Source organism: Vombatus ursinus, unplaced genomic scaffold (assembly GCF_900497805.2).
Source record: "Vombatus ursinus unplaced genomic scaffold, bare-nosed wombat genome assembly UNPS02005659.1, whole genome shotgun sequence".
In the NCBI taxonomy this organism is placed as follows: domain Eukaryota; kingdom Metazoa; phylum Chordata; class Mammalia; order Diprotodontia; family Vombatidae; genus Vombatus; species Vombatus ursinus.
The window spans coordinates 24,375,886-24,395,750 of NW_020945437.1; the positions used below are offsets into that span (position 1 = coordinate 24,375,886).

The 19,865-nt window shown below is 38.7% G+C and overlaps 1 protein-coding gene across 3 annotated transcripts in view; it reads right to left on the reverse strand.

Annotated features, from left to right (window-relative positions):
• MRPL48 (mitochondrial ribosomal protein L48) overlaps positions 1 to 19,865 on the reverse strand; it is a 60,587-nt gene that overhangs the window by 23,184 nt on the left and 17,538 nt on the right. For 2 of the 3 annotated variants that reach the window (XM_027848241.1, XM_027848240.1), the window contains 2 exons: positions 17,613 to 17,650; positions 10,705 to 10,789 (listed from right to left, as the gene is read on the reverse strand). In XM_027848241.1, coding sequence (XP_027704042.1) covers positions 10,705 to 10,789; positions 17,613 to 17,650 — 123 coding nt within the window. Of the gene's footprint in view, positions 1 to 10,704; positions 10,794 to 17,612; positions 17,651 to 19,865 lie in introns of all 3 variants that reach the window. The other variant, XM_027848239.1, reaches the window with a different exon arrangement.

Consider the following 19,865-nt stretch of genomic DNA (forward strand, 5'->3'; position numbering starts at 1 on the left):
CACACACACACACACACACACACACACACACACACACACACACACACTCTCTCTCTCTCTCTCTCTCTCTCATGATTTCATCGGTGGGGTGAATGCCCAGTGTGGAAATACACTTCATTAATGCAGATGCACTGAAGCCCCTATTTCTTCCCTGAACTGCAGTCCCATCGCTTTTTTTTTATGTCCTAGTACCATTTTATTAGTTAGCTTCTTTTTTTGTTTTGTTTTTGCATTTAAGTTTATTTTTATTGATATCTTATTTTTATATCAACTTCATTTCTTAATAGTCTTCCCTCTCCCCCACCTCCTTGGTAAGCTATCTCAACAACTTCCATCCGTACATCTTCTAAATCAGTAGTATCAAACTCAAATAGAAATTGATCCCTGCTGTATTTGGCTTAGAAAACCACAAATTAATATTATTTATATTGTATTGTATTTTCATTTATTTTGTTAAACATTTCCCAATTACATTTTGATCTGGCTCTTAGGGAGTTTTTAGCAGTTTCCTCCCCTTGCCACAGCGAGTGTGACCCTTCTGTAGATGGCTCATAGGCACCTCAAATTAAATCTGTCCAAAATGGAACTTATCTTCTCACCTAAAAGCACTGCTCCTCCAAGCTTCCTTATTTCTGTTGAGGGCTCTATCATCCAAGCAACACCAAATCATAACCCTGGAGTCATTCTTGATTTTTTTGCTTTTTCTTACCTACTCTCTCCACTATATCCAATCAGTTTCTGTATCTTATCAGTTCTTTTTCCACACTGCATTCCTTACATCCAATTTCTTTTCCTCCATTCACATGGCCACTCTCCTGGTTCAGGAGTTTGTTATGTCTTGACCAACCTATTGTAAGAGCCTTCTAATTGGTTTCCCCACTTCCAGTCTTTCCCTTCCCCAACCCATCCTCCACAGAGCTGCTAAAGTCATCTTCTTAAAATTTAGATATGACCATTTTACTCCCCAATCAAAACTATTCAGTGGCTCCCTACTGCCTCTGTGTCATTGTTCAGTCGTTTTTCAGTCATATCTCACTCTTTGTGACCCCATTTGGGGTTTTCTTGGCAGAGATACTGGAGTGGTTTGCCATTTCCTTCTCTAGCTCATTTTACAGATGACAAAACTGAGGCAAACAGGTTTAAATGACTTGCCCAGGGTCACACTGCTACTAAGTGTCTAAGGCCAGGTTAGAACTCAGGAAAATTAGTCTTCCTAACTCCAGGCCCAGCATGCTATCCACTTCACTACCTAGCTGTTCCATTTTGTGTGTGTATGTATGTGTGGACCCACACACACACATATATACATACAATGTATATATACATTACCTTTGTATAAAATACAAATTCCTCACCTGGCATTTAAAGCCCTCCACAATCTCAATCCTACCAACCTTTCCAGATTTCCCATTACTCCCCTTCACACACTCTAGGTTCTAGCCACACTGACTTACTTACAAGTAGCCGTTTCCCAAACCTAACGTTTCATCTCTCCTTTCCACTGTCAGTTCCACATGCCTGGAATATAATCATTTTCATCTCCACCTCTCAGAATCCTACTTCCTGTCAGCTCAAGTGCTGCTGCCTCCTACAAAATGCCTTTCCTGTTGCCTCGTATTGTTAATGTTTTCTCCCTCCTCATATTATGCTATATTCATCTGTAAACTTATTTTGTTCCCCTAAAGAGTATGAGCTCCAAATGGGGATGATAACACTTGTATTGCTTGCCTCATGGTTATACCGAAATACCTCTGTAAGTCTTCAAATGTTAGAGAAATGTGAATCATTCCTCAATAATATCATTAGTAGTAATTGCTTAGAACTAATTCACAAGTATATAAATGTTATCAATATTTATGACTGCCAATTATGACTAAGATTATTTCAAAATAATTGTCACTTTATCTCTGATATGCAGGTTCTAAGACCCTTTCCAACTCTCTCAGTCTAAATGTGTTTGTTATCAAATATAAATGAATTTGAAAAATCACTTCTTCAATAGCAGGAAGCATGACCCTTAAATCTGTCAGTCAATAAACATTTATTAAGTGCCTGCTATGTGCTAGGTACTGTGCTAAGTTCTAGGAATACAAAAAGAGGCAAAAGACAGTCCCTACCCTCAAAATCTAATGAGGGAAGACAACAAACAAATATGTACAAGCAAGCTATACAGTTGATAAACAGGAAATAATTAAGATAGGGAAGGTGCTAGAATTATGAGGGGTTGGGAAAGGCTTTCTGTAAAAGATAGGATTTCAGTTGGAACTTAAAGGAATCCAGGGAAGGCAGTAGTTAGAGATGAGAAGGGAGAACATGTGTGGAAGGGAGTAAGATGTAAGCAGACTAGAAAGATAAGAGGTGGGGGGTCGCACAAGGTTATGATGGGATCTGAATGCCAAACAAGGTATTCTGTCTTTGATCCTGGAGGCAATAAGGAGCCACTGGAATTTACTGAGTAGGGGAAGTGATCTGGTCACACCTGTGCTTTAGGAAGACTATGCTAGTGGCTGAATGGAGGATGAATTGGAATGGGGAGAGACCTGAAGCAGGCAGACCAGGCTACTGTATAATAGTCTAAGCATGAGGTGATGAGGACTTGCACCAGGAGGGTGGCAGTGTTGGAGGAGAGAAGGAAGCATATTTGAAAGATGTTGTAAAGGTAAAATCAATGGGCCTTGGCAACAGAGTAGATATGGGGGTGAGTGGGTATGGTGAGAGACAGTGAGGGGTTGAGGTTAACTCCTACATTGTGAAGCTAAAGGCTCTTAAGTCACTTAACTTCTGAGACTCAGTTTCCTCATTTGTAATATGGCCATAGTAGTATCTGTAGAACTTATGTCACAGGGTTGTTAACAAGACTTAAATGAGATAACGTATCTATAAATGCTTTTTAAGTCTTAAAGTGATATGTAAAGTCAGCTATTAACATTATTCTCATGTCCCTTTCCTGCCTGTAAACCCTCACTGATTCCCAATGCCTCTGGGATGTATAATGTCTAAACCTCTCAGGCTGGCATTCAAGGCATGATTTGACCTCAACAGAGATTTCCAGCTGATTCTCATTATTGTCTTCCACAAGCCTCACGTTTCAGCCAAACTGTACTCACTAATTCTTTACCTTGGACTTTGTTGCCTCTGTTCCTTTGATCATTCAGTTGCTCCAACTTGGAATGACCTTCCCTTTCAGATCTTTCTTGATTTCTACCTATCCTGCCTTACCTATTCCTACCCATTTCTACCCTGGAGATGAGGAGAGAGTAGATTTCATCCTTCCAGGTCCAGCTAAAAGGCCTTCCCTTCCTGATTTTCTAGCAGAAAGTGATCTGTCTTCATCTGAACCCTTTGTAATACTTTGTTCATATTTTTCTTCCTGTACTTTCACAAACTATTTTGAATCATAGATATTTGTGTTTGTATCTTATCTCCTACCCCCAACCTTCCCCCCACCCCCCATCCCCTCTAGGATGCTTATACTCTGTCTGTGTGCTTTACAAGTGATGCCAACAGGCCTATGGCTGCCAGAGCTAACACAGGAGACAGTATAGCAAACAAAAAGTGTCATATATGACAGAAACCTTCTGTGCATCAACACTAAAAACCTAGGGGCTGAAATCTCTAAGGTTGGTATGCACACTTGGTGCCAAGGGAACATTCATAAAGAGAAAAGCACTCGCTGGGACTGGAAATCATGTGTCTTATTCTCAAGCCCTGGGGCAGGAACAAAAAGAGACCATAATTAAGGTACAGGATAGCATGAGCTACCACTGAATCTGTGTTCTCACTGTAATTCTCTTAGTGGATCGTTCTGAACATTGGTGCTCCAGAGGTTCCTGAGAAAACCACTTGTGAATTTTCACTCAGAGATTAAATTACAGAGGAGGTGAGGAATACAGCATGTCTGTTTTCAAGTTCTGAAGTGCAGCAGTATGGTAGAGGGATAAGCCTTGATTTTCTTGGCCCCAAGAGCAGAACTAGGAACAACTAGGAGGAGCAAAGGGTAGGGATACAAATAAGAGACAACCAGACTCATATAATTCCCTTGGCTCCAACAAATGTTCCCTCAATTGCAGAATAGTTATGGTTTTCTTATTAGGAAATGTTAGAAAACTTAATAGTTTCCTTATTAGGAGCTCCCTATACCAATGAAATCAAGGATCCTAACAACAACAAACACTAATCTCATTGGTTCCTTAAATCAACATTTATTAAGCACCAGTGTTCAGAAGGACCCACTAGGGGAATTACAAAATTTAGATAAGAATGAGGTGCAAACCAAGTGCTTTGTTAACCTGGGAGTGGGGATGGCTACAAAGACCAGTGGCATTTGAGTTTAACCTTTAAAGGATGCGCAGGAATTCGGCAGGGAGGGTGTTCCAGTCAGAGAAAAGGCAAGAGAGGGCATGGCATGGTCAAGAGACAGAGTAGACAATAGGACTGAAGGGTAGAAGAGGCAGAGGAGACTAATGAGAAAAGACCAAAAGTATGTTGGATCCAGACTGTGGAAGGCTTTGAATGCCAGGCAAAGGAGAAAGAACTTGACTTGCAGGTGAGAGGAAGGTTCTGAAAGTTTCTGAGTAGAGGAATCACAGGACTAGATCTATAGATAAAGAAGAGTCTTTTGACAATGGTAGGAAGGATAGATTCAAAGAGGGAGACAGTAGAAGCAGAAGACCCCTAAAGAAGTTATGACAATAGTCCAAGTAGAGGCCAAAAAGTCTTGGATTTTATAAGGAGCCCTCAGACCAAAACTCCAAGAACAGGGAGAAGTCTTGCACTGTATTCTACCACATGAACTTGGCATTATTATCACTATCAGCAGCAGTAGTCACACTTGCATAATAGCTTAAATTCTGGCCTTGGAATGAGGAAGACTTGGGTTCAGATCCTACTTCTGACATGTGCTAGTTATGTGATCATAGGTAAGTACAAACTCTCTGAGCCTTAGTTTTTTCACCTGTAAAATGGGGATGATAATACCTACCCTATATTTGAGGATTAAATGAGATAATTATGTAAATTACTTTGTAAACTACATAAGCTATATAAATGTAAATCATCATCATCATCAGCTGACAAACATATGAGTGCCTGTTATATACGTATAGACTATGCTAGTACTGGGGAATACAAAAGGAGATAAACCAAAGTCCATGCTCTAATCTAATCAGAGGGACAGGACGCAACCATGATACTATTCACAGATAAAAAATACAGACCCCGTTACACCTTAAAGGAACTATGATAATAATAACAACAATAACAGTAGCTAATATTTATATAGCACCTGCTATGTGCCAGGCACTATGCTAAGGGCTTTACAAACACTAAACTGTAAACCCTCACTGATTCCCTTAGGTATGAATCCCTGGAGTCCTTCACAGCTCAGCTTAAGCACCGCCTTTTCTCCATGAACTCTTTCTTAATCCCCCTTACGTGCTCATGCTATGCCTCCCAAATGATTTTGTATCTATTTTGCACAGGGCTATGTGTATCTGTTGCCTTCCCTCAGTATGTTGTAAGCTCCTGAAAGGCAGGGACGGTTTCACATCTGTCCTTCTATTCCCAGCAGTCCTGTGATTCCTCTACTCAGAAACTTTCAGAACCTTCCTCTCACCTGCAAGTCAAGTTCTTTCTCCTTTGCCTGGCATTCAAAGCCTTCCACAGTCTGGATCCAACATACTTTTGGTCTTTTCTCATTAGTCTCCTCTGCCTCTTCTACCCTTCAGTCCTATTGTCTACTCTGTCTCTTGACCATAGGTAGGATCAGTGAGGGTAGGATAGGTAGAAATCAATTTACTTACCATTACTAAGCTTCATAACTGCCCTGGGGAAACAGGTACTATTATTACCCTCATTTTACATTTGAGGAAACTGAGGCAAACAAAGGTTAAGTGATTTGCCTATGGTCACACAGCTTGTGAGTGTCTGAGGCCAGATTAGAACTGAAAGGTTCCTTATAATGTAGATCTGTAGAGCCTCAGAAAGCAACTAGTCAAATCCATAGAAAAATGACAAATCTCCTGTTCTACAAACTTGGCACACGGTTATCTTGGCTTTGCTTGAAGAACTACTGGGAGGAAAATGCAGGAATTTAAGCCAGGCCTTGAAAGGCTGGGTAATAATCGTAATAATGATAGCTCCCATTTACATAACACTTGAAAGATTTACAAAATGCTTTCCTCACAACAACCCAGTGACTTAAATATTGCAAGTTCTTTTCCTCATTTCACAGAACAGGAAACTAAGCCTCCAGAGAAGTGACACAAGATAGTCTGAGGTAAAACAAGGATTCATACCTAAGTGTTCTGACACTAAGTACAAGGACTCTTTCCACTTCACTGAACTATTCCTGTCAGGGCAAGGAGTGAGTAGAAAACAACAAAGAGGCTTCTTTGGTTGATGGATAATAGGTTGGAAGGTTAGAGTAAGAAAAGAATGAATATATAGTGGAGCCAGATTGTGGCAGGCCCTGAAGTGATAAGGTAAGTACAATTAGGTGTCAATACAACAATAGGGGCAATAAATGCATTCACTAAGTACTTACCATGTACCAGGCATTGTGCAAACTGCTGGGAATAGAAGGACAGATGTGAAACCGTCCCTGCCTTTCAGGAGCTTACAACATACTGAGGAAAGGCAACAGATACACATAGCCCCGTGCAAAATAGATACAAAATCATTTGGGAGGCATAGCATGAGCACGTAAGGGGGATTAAGAAAGAGTTCATGGAGAAAAGGCGGTGCTTAAGCTGAGCTGTGAAGGACTCCAGGGATTCTAAAAGGCAGAGAGGAGCAGGCCTAGAAGCTGGGTCTATGGCCTTACTAGAATGGAAACAGTATGTGCAGATTTAAGATTCACATCTTCTGCGGTCACTTCTTTCTCAGAGCATCTTTCTCTCCTGATTAAGATAAAATGCCTTGTTCTGGGCACCCCAGTTCTAGATACCTCTCATCTCTATTGGGAAATGGAGAAGTTGGGAGTATTATGGTTCCTTACTACTGCCCTGTGGATACAATATACTGATGGGCAGAAGAATAACTCAGTCTTTGTCCGTCTGTCTGTCTGTCTCTCTCTCTCTCCCTTCCTCCCCTCAGTCCCTCCTTTTCCCCTCTTTCTCCCTCTCCCTTATGCTCCCCTCTAAGAGAGTGCACTTGTCTCTGTCTTGAAATATAGCAATAAGGCAACTGTTTGTTGAATACTTTTTAGAAATAAACCCACCAAGGCAGGTTCTTACAAAATAAAATAGCAATTCAATTGTCTCATGACCTTATAATGCACTAGTATAAATGAAACAATAGAGGTGTGGCAATCCCTATGCTGTAACACAGATCTGGGGTAACCACAGTGACCCTTGAGAACCTCCCCTCCTAGTACCACCTTTCATATGGGTAATGTGTACACTTAATTTCTGGACTGGCTTGTTCACTCTAACCTGCTCCCACAGGAGCAGGACTAGGTTTTCTGAGAAGGACTACTACCACAAGGTTACATACAAATATTTAGGGTCCTAGAGTACTCCTGTCATGGGGAAATATACTACCCCTTCTTGCCACTTTGGCTCTTGAATCCCTGTTGATGAATTTCAGTTTACACTCATGGTAATGATACTATAGATCTTAGAACATAATCATTTACTTAGCAATAAGGCAAGAGAAATGATAATAATAGTAGCACATGTACTCACAGATCTAGTAATTTTATGAATTTTATAAACTACATCACAATCCACACATAAACCTAGGTGACATTCTCCTACTAAGGCACTTGATATCTATGGGGATGAATGAACGCACACTTATAGGAAGCTAGCAGAGAAGCACATGAAAAAGGGAAACTCATATGCTTAGGGGAAACCAAAACTCTGGACTGCAGGCTTTGATGTCATTAATACATTCAGGAACCTCAGCACTAAACTGCTTCTCTGCTAATTGCTTATCTGTTGGTCCTCAGAAACATCCAGTTAGACAAATTCTCATCTCCTCAAACATAAGCTCTTTCAACTTAAAATCACCCTTAAAGAGCGTTTAAGAAAGTTTTATTTCTTAATCTAAATAGCAGTTCTCTTTGAGTCATGGAATTTCATAACTCATCAGTTTGGCTAGCATTGGGCTATACAGACCAGACCAACCAGTTCTGCATCTGTCCAGATGCTGCACTGTGCAATTAGATATAAGCAAAATAACTCAGGTTGATTTCCTGAGCAAAGCAAACAAGCCTAGCCAGTTCTTTTTTCAACAGCAAAGTAGCAGCAGTACCTGTCTTTCCTGTTTCTGCTTTTCCCTTCCAAATCAAAGGAGACAGAAAAGGGAAGCATGTAATTTTGAGAGGCTTCACCTCCCTAAATCTCTAGCTGGTGATGAAGGGCATTAGCATCAACTAGTCTTCATGCAGCCAATCAAGAACTAGTAGCCAAAAATTTCTTCTCTTGCTGCTGGTATCTTCAAACAGTTCCAACTACTTCTGGCCCCCTAGTGTTCTCTGGCTGTTCTTCAAAAGGCCTAAGCTTCCAGTCTCCTGTTTCCTATATCCTATACATTTCAATAGTTTAGATCAGACTCTCCTGGCTCTTAGCAGATCATCTAAAATTCACCCACCATACCAAATTTCCTCTAAAGTTTACAAATTTCCTTGAAGTTTACAGACATGACTTTGTAAATGTATTGCTTTTCTTTCCTGTATGGTCCTTTTATTTTTTTCTTTGAAAACTGTTGCCACGTAAAATGTAAACTGCTGCCAACAACTGACTCATTCACAGATGAGGAGTCATTCTTGACTCTTCATTCTTCCCTCACTCCACATACCAATCAGTCATCAAGTCTTTCTCTTCATCTCAATCTATCTCCCCTAAAGATATGGAAAGTCTTTGTAGGTTCATATCAAGATTACCCCAATTAGGCCAAGGAGAGATAATTTACTGTCATAATTCCAAAAAAGAATACTATATCTCAGATCTCTAGGGTTATTGTTAAGCATTCTATTTTCACTATATAAGAATCATTTCTGAAAGATTTTTATGTCTGTACTGATGCAGGAATTTCCCCAGTGGTTTGTTTAATAATCTCCATTAAGTATCTATCTCTAAAACAACATTGTATGTTTATTTTGTGGGATTCAGCCTACTAGGTGCTCTATTGGCAATTGCCAAAAAAAGATATTTAGGTAAAAAGAGTCTTGACACTTAATAGATCTGGGGTTTTGACTTATTAACAGTTTCTGGTGGGGGAAATGTAGGTATGAAGTTTATTAAAAATATCCCCTTCTTTCAGTCTCTGTAATAGACTGGTGGGAAAATGTGGGCAGTGTCTCCCTAACAGTACACATGCCGTTATGTTCATAACATATAACTGGTGGATAAAATTGGGCAATCTAATTCACCTAGGAAATGATTTCCTGTGTCCCTGTATGCTGCTCACTGTTATGAGGAATGGCTGGTGCTGCCAAAAACAGGTTTTAAGCTAGTCTGAGCAAACTCAGGACTAAGACTGTGGTTCCACAGCCCCATCTGTCTGATAGTAGAGGAAGAAACCAGGGAAGTGCTAATAGCCTTAGAGCCCCCAAAGACAGAGAAAAGTCTTTTCCTAAACCTGGTGTCGTTAGTCAAAACTAGCTGTGCCCAATTCACAGGTCTACAGAGAACACACTCTCAGGAGAGAAATGATAATCTGCAGAAGTGCATGGTGCAGGTTTCAAAGGATATATCTTTAGCAGAGCGCCAAAAGTTCAAATAATCTCATGTGTTAATGGTATATATTACTATGGAAGTCAATGGGATGGAAAAAGGCCAGCAAGTGGGCAAGCTTAGAAGGATAAATAGTAAGCATTAATTTAAGCTAAAAAAAAAAAAAAAGAAAAGCCAAGCTTATGTTGAAGCCTCCCCAAGTAGAACCACAAAATTTTCCTAAGTGTTCTATTTACCCACCTGTGGAACAATATCCACCAAGTGGACAACAGGTACAGAAAACTGCATATGTCATCACACACCAACCCTTTCTCATATTTCACTGAAAAAAAATCAAGGCTGTTCTCCTAGAGTTCCCTCTTCCTCCCTACTCCTCCGCTCACTTCACTCAGATACCTCCTGACACAATCCCCTCCTTTACCTCTGTCTCGCATAGTAAAGTAGACCTTCTCCTTGCCAAGGCAAACCCCTCCACATGCACAAGTGAACCCATTCCAACTACCTTCTCCTGCAGGTTCTAGACTCTCTCATTCATTTCCAATCTCTATCTATTAGTTGCTTCCTTACTGCCTACAAACTGAGGCACACAGTCAAGCTTCGGCATTCTATAACTGTAGGATTATGAATGCAAACTCCTAAAAGGTAGAGACCATTTCTTTTTTGTCTTTGCATCCCCAGCACCTAGCTCAGTGCTCTTCATGCTTCACATGCTCAGTGCTTAATAAATGCTTTTTCAATTGAATTAACTGAAATTGATAGCCCGTAACCACCTGTAAAAATGTTAAGTTTCATTTATGCACTATCAGAAAATTAGAGAATATTAGAGCCAGAAGGGACCTTATATCAGAATGTCAAAGTAGGGCAGGAAGGTATGAGAAGGGATTTTTAAAATCATATAGTCTAATCTCCTCATTTTAGAGGAACAGTGAAGAAGTAACTTGTACAGTCACCCAGTTGTCCATCCAACTTGAAAACTTCTCATTCTGTGCATTTATGATTTCAGCCTAGAAAGAACATGGCTTACCTCAGCTGGAATGAGCAGGTGCTTGTACTTGCCAATGCCATGGGTGGGCTTAGACTTGTAGGGCCGGCTGATGCTCAGTAAAATGCTTCCTTAAAGAGAAAAATAAGTCAGACTAGTTTCGAGGCTCCTTTATGGAGGGATGGTTCTTAGAGTCATACAGTCTGAAACTCTTTGAAGCAGAAGAGATCATAGACCATTTAGTTCAACAACTTTATAGAGAAAGAAAAGGACAACCGGGAAAGATGTTTGCTTAAGGTCATACAAGTTAATGGCAGAGCCAGGATTAAGAACCCAGGGACCTTGACTTTTATCCTAATATTGTTTCTGGTTCACTAGAGTCAGGTAAGTTACTTGGCCTCTTAATGCTGTGGGGGTTTTTGTAGCCTGAGTCCATGGCGGGATTCTGGTCTTGGCTCTGCCCCTCACTAGCTATACAAGCTTGGACAGCTCATTGTCTTTCACTTGAATAATTTTTGTTTGTTTGTTTGTTTTTATTAAACTATTTATTTATTTATTCATTTATTTTTAGCTTTCAACATTCATTTCCATAAGATTTTGAGTTTTAAATTTTCTTTCCCTCTTTCTCCTCCCCCCTCCCCAAGAGGGTGTGCAATCTGATATAGGCTCTACATATGCATTCCTATGAAACATATTTTCATATTAGTTATGTTGTAAGGAAGAATTAGAACCAATAGAAGGAACCACAAGAAAGAGGAAACAAAACAAAACAGAAGAAAAAAAAAAGAACAAATAGTATGCTTCAATCTGCATTCAAACTCTATAGTTCTTTCTCTGGATGTGGATAGCATTTTCCATCATGAGACTTTTGGAGATGTCTTAGATCCTTGCATTGCTGAGAAGAGCTAAGTCTATCAAAGTCAGTTATCACACAGTGTGGCTGTTACTATGTACAACATTTTGGTTCTGCTCATTTCACTCAGCATCAGTCCATACAAGTCTTTCCAGGTTTTTCTGAAGTCTGCTTGCTCATCATTTCTTATGGCACAATAGTATTCCATTACATTCATATACCACAACTTGTTCAGCCATTCCCCAATTGATGGGCATCCCCTCAATTTCCAATTCTTTGCCACCACAAGAAGAGCTGCTATAAATATTTTTGTACATGTGAGTCCTTTCACTTCAATCATTTGTTAAGCACCTTCTGGATGCAGATCATTCCACCTCTGGGCTACTTTCCTTACATGTTTACTGAGGGAACTAACCAAGAAGATCACTGTGGTCCATTCCAGCCTTAGAGGTCTGCCTGCTGATCATTCGACATGAAATACTCCTCTCCTACAACTGACTTCTGCATGTTCTTGAATTCTCTGTATATCTCTCCACTAAACACCACTTACATTTCTACCCTACTTAGTAAGCCCAGAAGATTTCAGTCAACTTTAGTCCTACAGGGGAAGGTGCCAAAACTACATAAACAGACAGATAGACAGACAAACAAATATAAATAAATAAATAGAAGACTAAAGCACTAAGCTGCTGGTAGAAGCACTGAGCTTGCAAAAACAGGGAGAAACAGTTAGTCAATAAGCTTCTTAAGCGCCTACTATATGTCAGGTACTGTGGTAAGCACTAGGATACAAAAAGAGGCAAAAGACAGTCCATGTCCTCAAAGATCTTACAATCTAAATAGAGAGACAGAGGCTAAGAAATAGCAATGCTGAGTTGGGACAGTAGAGTAAATAGATTGGAATGAAGGCAGGACAACAGGAAGAGCCAAAGGCTGAGAAACAGAAACAGAAAATAAACAGAAAGTGTTGGAGATAATTTGGCATGTTTGCTTAGTAAATGTTTTTTGAACTTTTAGTAAATGTTTTTTGAAATTTTAAGAGTTCAGGCCTATCACCAGAATTACAGTTTGCTATTCACAGGATGTGCCCTAGTATAGTACCCTTTTAATAATAATACAATGGTCAACCACAGAGTACCTACTATATGCCTTTCTGTCTATTAAAGGGACAAGCTCATTAAGAACATGTACACCTGGTACTAAAAATATGCTACTGTGGACAACCCATATTCTGATTACTAAGACTACTGATTGTCTAGCCCACTCATCATAGCAGCTAGTCTCCTAATAACTCTGAGGACCTCGCTCCATACTTTATGTAGAAAACTGAGGCCCTTTGCCAAAAGCACCTTCTGCCAACCTTCTCATCTCACTACTTCCTTGGCTTGACCCCCCTACAATTTTCTCCTTCAATGTATCCAACTAAGTGGCCCTCTAGGTCTCCAAGTGTGGACCTGAATCCAAACTTTGGATTCAGTCCAAGGTATTATATTAAGGTATATTTTTATTAATATTATTAATTATTATTAAGAGAGTTCAGGCCTCTGGTTAGTATTTCTGAAACTGATCCTTACCCTGTGACCACAGAGCTCTTTGTGCCACAGCAATATAATGTTAGAGATTCTGGTGACCTAGGTCATGTCCGTATACCTATCTATCTCTGTACACAACTCCCTCATCAGAAAGAGGGAATATATCTTCATGTTGCCAGCATTTGGTACAGTGCCTGGAACACAGAAGGCATTTTAAAAATGCTTACTGATAAAAAAAAATTTTTTAAAAATGCTTACTGATCAACTGATTTGTTCATTAATTCATTCATTCAAAAAATACTGATTGAGAGGCTACTTTGTATAAGCCCTTGTGTTGCTTGGGATCCCCTATGCCTAACGGAAGAGGGAGGCATTGTGATATAGCAGACAGAGAAGTAGTCTTCAAGTTAGAAAGACTGGGTTCGAGAGATGCTTCTGATACGTATGGGCCATGTGACTCTGGGCAAGCCACTTAATCTTTCCATGCCCCAGGCAACTATTTAAGACTAGAAGTGATAGAATAGCTGCTGATCTTCACTGATAGGAGTTTGTTCACCAGAAATTTCCTACAGCAAATGTACTTATAAGTCTGGGCCAAAAATAAGAAATTGTAGGAGTAATCTCCAGCAGTCTTCCTCAGATACTTATGATAATGACAAACACTGGATTCATGAAGGCTCTATCAATGAACCCAAAGTTCTGGCAGGTGACCCAGCATTATCATAATCAGGGAACTAGATCAGCTGAGCTCTGGGTGAAGCTGTTGCCAATAGTCCAAACAAAGGTATCTGCCTTCCTTCCACTGGAATTTCCCACAGGAAATAGATAAAGGTAGAGAGAGTTCAGGCCTCTGGCTAGTATTTATGAAACTGATCCTTACCCTGTGACTACAGAGCACTTTGCGCCAATAAATTGCTAGAGATTCTGGTGACCCAGGCCACGTCTCTACACCCTGCATGTTTATATTCCTGTATTATACATATACCTAGTGAATCTTGAGTATTGGACTGCGCTGATTGCTGCCTAGTAGACAAAGAGCACAGCAAAGGTTAGAAAAACATTAAATCACCCACCGGGGGTGGGTAGGTGGGAATACACTACGTGTTCATTATCCAAGGACTAATCTAAGTGTGTTGTTGGTGCTGGGTTTGTTTTTTTTTTTTTAATATCATCACTCAAGTTAGCCACTGGGGATAAATATTCTTGACCCTGACTCACAAACCCCATTTACTAAGCTGTGAAATATTTGTAATCTGGGTCAGTGGAAGGAGAACCTAAATGAAGGAACTAATAGACAACTGAAGTAATTATTAAAGGAACAAAGGAACAAAATATCTTGGTACAAACGAAAAGACACTTAACTTAAAATCTCTGCCTTTGGTTATAAAAACACCAAATCTCCTACTAGTAGCTTTAAGCCACAAAACAAAAACCCTAATCACCATCATGCTTTGTCATGACTGAAACTGTCTGATCTACTGATGATATTCCTTGGCAATCAAGCACTTTCAATTGTAGTTTGGGGCAATTCCTATAATTACAGCAGCTGGTTAATTAAGAAGTTGGTTCAAATCACTGTTAAATTAACCAATTTTTCCCCCTGAAATGGAAGGTTTTGGTCAATTTACCAGTGGTTAAACCATTTAATTAGTCAATTGTTTTAATTATAGAACTTACAAGGTTTTAAAAGCCTCTGATTGCCAACCAGTTCAACTGATTTTTTTCTTCTTTTGGCTTGTTCTGCATCATTAAATTGGGTCTCCTGCTGCCACATTAACATAAGCCTCTTGAGAAAAGTGACAGCACTTTGCCCTAAATGAAGACACTGAACTCCAGGGTGTCAAACAGAAGCTTAGAAAATCTTTCAATTAGAACATTTTTAAGGAAATTATCATGTATTTTCTCCTCAATTTGAGGGAAGGATGACAGAGTACCTTTCAATACATCAGATTAGATTAGCTTACAATGTCTCTGGTGACTAAACTAAAAGAAAAAGTGCTCAATCCAGAAGTTGAGGGAAAGACAATTATTCATATTATTTTAATCTCATTTTCCTTTTTTTTGAGGGGTTCAGAGAGAAATCATCTGAGGATAAGTCACTATCTTGTTACTATTCTTTTTGCACTTGATATCTGTGGACTATTGTATAAACTGATAAAATGACTGCTTTTTACAACAAAGAGTTTTGGGATGTTAAGCTCCTCTCCTGTAGATTCATGAAAAGCATCCCAGAGGCCAGAAAAAAGAGAGATGACTTGTGTGCTCCAATTTTTCAACATTATGGAAGAAACAATTCTTCCAGAATCAATTATAAACATTTATTAAGCACCTACTATGTGCCAGGTACTGTGCTAAGCACAGGATCAAAGAAATGTAATATTGTTAAAGACCTTAGAGATCACCTTGTCCAACCCACGACCCCAGATATGAGGCTCTTGTTCAATAGAGCCAAAAAGTGGTCCACTGGCATCTGCTTGACCCTCTAAGAATGAGGAGCCCATTTCTCAAAGCAGAGTCTATGCTGTGGCTGTACAGCTCCAATTAATTGTGAGAATTCTTTTTCTACTCTGTCAAAACCTGTCACTCGAGAATGTCCATCTCCCACACTTATCTCTCCTGTCCCTAACCTTCTCATTCTAGCAATGCTGTGAGCTGCAGCTGTCCCTTAATGCAACCATCTGCCTCTATAATCTCTATCTCAACAAGTCTCAAAGCAGTTTCTTAAATATTACCAAAAAAAGTTCACCTGAAAACTTTGTGAACTGTATTTTGTTTCAAAATAATGTATTAAAGTACTTAAAAAGTACTTAAAAGGTACTTCATACACTTTACCACATTTAAGTAAAACCAGACAATTCCTTGAAATGTTATCCCATAATAGACTTATCCCATAATAGAGAAACAGGTAAAGAAGAAATACCAAGCACTCAAATTGTCACAGAGACTTTGTCAGGTTAGTCAAACTATTTTGTGGACCAGTTGAGAAATCAGGGCATTTATTTTAAGCCTGTTGGTTTTTCTTGAACAGCCAATCATGAAAGGGCTCCTAGTGTGGTAGACTCAGTCATTTATTCATTCAAAAAACATTTTCTGAGTGCCTCTCACAGACAATGGAAGCAAAAACCTCGTGTCCTATAAAAGAACCAGAGATTTTGTAGGGCAGGGAGAGCCCTTGGAATTTATAAAGTTAGATCAAAAAAGGCCCAAAACACAGAATGTCAGGGTTGGAAGAGACCGTGGAGAATGGACTGTCAAAACTAGAAGGTGCCACAAATCAATATTACACCTGAAAGGGACCTTACAGACCACGTAACAAATATAACCTTCTTATTTTACAGGGGAGGAAGCTGATAAGAAAAGTCATTTGCTTATAGCTGTTCACTGGTAAAGCTAGGACTAAAACCCAGATCTCATGGTTCCCTGAAGCCAGTGTCCTTTCAACTACTACAATGCCTCTGTATTAGAGCATTATGCTGGACTTCTGGCCAAGACAACTACCTGAACAGAGGCAGACCACCCAGTTCCCATGCACTTACTTCAGCAAAATCCTGAATTTCAAACCAGACCAAATAAAGATCAATAAATCCAATAAGAAACTATAGTAAGTGACTCCTTCCACCTCAGAATTAAACAAAAGGTCAGCCAGAAAGTCACAGGCAATAGGAATGCTCCAGTAAATAAGCTAACAGCCATTTAACACTGGCCAGAGATAGGTAGCCTGTAAGGCTCTGTGTCTGGAGGCAGAAAGAACAGAGGAGACCCCTAAAAAAGCCCCAGGGTAGAGACCTTGCAAGACCTCTGGAGCGCAATGACTAGTGCTACAGCATCATTTAGATTAGGATAGCCTAGAGACCCAGGGGCTCCAGAGATGCCATGGAGGGACCTAAAGATCAAACACTTTGAACCCCAAAGATTCAAGTGGAGTCGAACCCTAGGAGGTGGAGTTCATTCACAGAACCCAGGCCAAGACTAAACAGAGCCAAAGTCCCACCCATAGAGTAGAGCCTGGCCCTGGCACAAAGACCTAATGTTGGAGAAATAAGTAAATCAAAGAAAACACCAACCAGTATCAAAAATTATTGTAGACCTAGAGACCTCTCAAAAGAAGGAAAAAGCAACTCCAAAAACTGCAGAGAATCAAAATTTAAAAAGGGATTTTCCACAAGGAATAGGAGAAATAAAGAAAGATTTTTTAAAAATGAAAAAAAAAAGCTCTAGAGGAAAGAATTAGGAGAATAAATAGCTTAGAAGACAAAAGTGGTAAGTCTTACCAAGACTCACCAAATGTAGAAATTATCATACACTTTTTGAAAGAAGCAGACAACATGAGGCAGAGATACAGTTCTATGAACAATCCTCTTTTTGTGTTTTGCTTTGTGTATGGAAATATCCTTTTTTTGGTGCTTAAATTCAGAATAAAAAAATAAAGCTTTTTATTTTGCTTCTGGAAGGTGGGAACGTCTTCTGAACTATTTTTACAAAACATGTGCTTTATATTATTCTAAGCAAGGTAATCATGGAGGACTAGAAGTATAGTTTTAGTTATTTAAGGAAAAGTTGCTCACCTGCAGAACAGCTGGGATTCTCTCCTCTCAATTGGAACCTAAAGAAAAACAATGTTGAAAATGATGAGTTAATCCCATTTCACCTACAATTAGCTAAACCCCAATATTTTTTAAAGAAAGACCAATTATACAATGGAAAAGATTTCCTTTACCAAAGCAAGGTATATATCAAAAGTGGTCAAAGTGTTTTCCCCTGTGGTATGAATAACTGTTAAACTATCTCTCTGTACAAATGGATACTTAACCCAAATATTTTTTAAAACACATCACAAAAAAATTGATTTGGAAAACAGATATTTTCTTCCCATAGATAGGGAGGGAATTCCAAACCAAACAAAACACAAAAGAGATCCAATAACAAAAGAAAAAGTAGCCTATTTCGGATTATATGAAATTGAAAAGCTTTTTCACAACCAAAATCAAAATAGGGAGAAAAAGAAGGCAAACTGCTGTTTTGAGGATAATCTGCATCATGTATTTCTGATAAAGGTCAGAGAACCCCGTTATATAGAGGATTAACACAAATATATAAGACCGAGCCATTTTCTCAATACATAATAGACCAAAAGTTATGAACAAATAATTTTGAACAAAATAATTTCAAGCTATTAATAATAATATGTAAGACTGTTCCAAATCCCCAATATTAAGAAAAATGCATGTCAAAACAACTCTACCATCATTCTGCAATTGATAATCAAAGAATATGAACAGATAATTTTCAGAAGAAATCACTAATTTTTTTCCAATTACATATAAAAACAATTTTTAACATTCATTTTAAAAAAAATTTTGAGTTCTATATTCTCTTCTAGAGCATTTTTTCATATCACTATAGATAGCTTTAATTTCTTCATCTGAAAATTGCCTGTTCATATCCATTGATCATTTATCAATTGAGGAATGTCTAAATCACTATGATTAGAGAAATGCAAATTCAAACAATTCTGAGCTACCACCTCACACCTATCAGATTGGCCAATATGACAGAAAAGGAAAATGACAAATGTTGGAGGAGAAGTGGAAAAATTGGGACACTAATGCACTGTTGGTGGAGTTGTAAACTGATCCAACCATTCCAGAGAGCAATTTAGAAGTATGCCCAAAGGGCTATAAAATTGTGCATACCCTTTGATCTAGCAATACCATTACAAAGTCTATATCCCAAAGAGATTAAAAAAAGAAAAAAGACTTATATGTACACAAATATTTACAGCAGCTCTTTTTGTGGTGGCAAAGAACTGGAAATTGAGGGGATGTCCATCAACTGGGGAACAGCTGAACAAGCTGTGGTATATGATTGTGATAGAATACTATTGTACTATGAGAAGTGATAAGCAGGATACTTTCAGGAAAACCTGGAAAGACTTACATGAACTGATGCAAAGTAAAGTGAGTAGAACCAAGAGAACACTGTACACAATAACAGAAATACTGTACAATGATAAACTGAGAATGACTTAGCTTTTTTCAGAAATACAATGATCTAAGACAATTCTGAGGGACTTATGATGAAAAATGCTATCCACTTCCAGAGAAAGAACTGATGGAGTCTGAATGCAGATCGAAGCATACTTTTTTTTAACTTTGTTTCTCTTGATGGTTTTTTTTGTCTGTGTTTTCTTTCACAACATGACTAATATGGAAAAATGTTTTGCCATGACTGCACATGTGTAATCTTTCTCAAATTACCTGCTTTCTCAACGAGGGGAGAGGGTAGGGAGGGAGGGAGAGAATATGGAACTCAAAAATTTTAAAAATGAATGTTAAAAATTGTTTTTATATGTAATTGGAAAAAATTAAATATTTAAAAAAAATTTAAAGACCGTAACTCTACCTTATGCCTGGAAAATTGTCAAGGATGATAAAAAGTGAAAAGAATCACTTTTAGAAGTGGCTTCAGGAAGGCAGAATACTAAAATACTGCTAGTGGAATTGTGAACTATTCCAACATTTTGGAAACAATTTGGAATTATGCTTAGGAAAAAAAATGACTAAAATGTCCATAACTTTTGATGTAGACATCTCTGGACAGAAACAAAACGGCTCATAATTAGCACCATTTTTTAGGATAGCAAAGAAATGTAAATAGAGCAAGTACCCATCAGCTAAACCAACTGTGGTATATGAATGTAATGGAATATTGTGGCACCATAAGAAACAAAGAATATGAAGAATTCAGATAAATGAGGGAAATTTTCTTAAGAACCAATACAAAGAAGTCATCAGAACTAGGAAAAGAAAGTATACAAT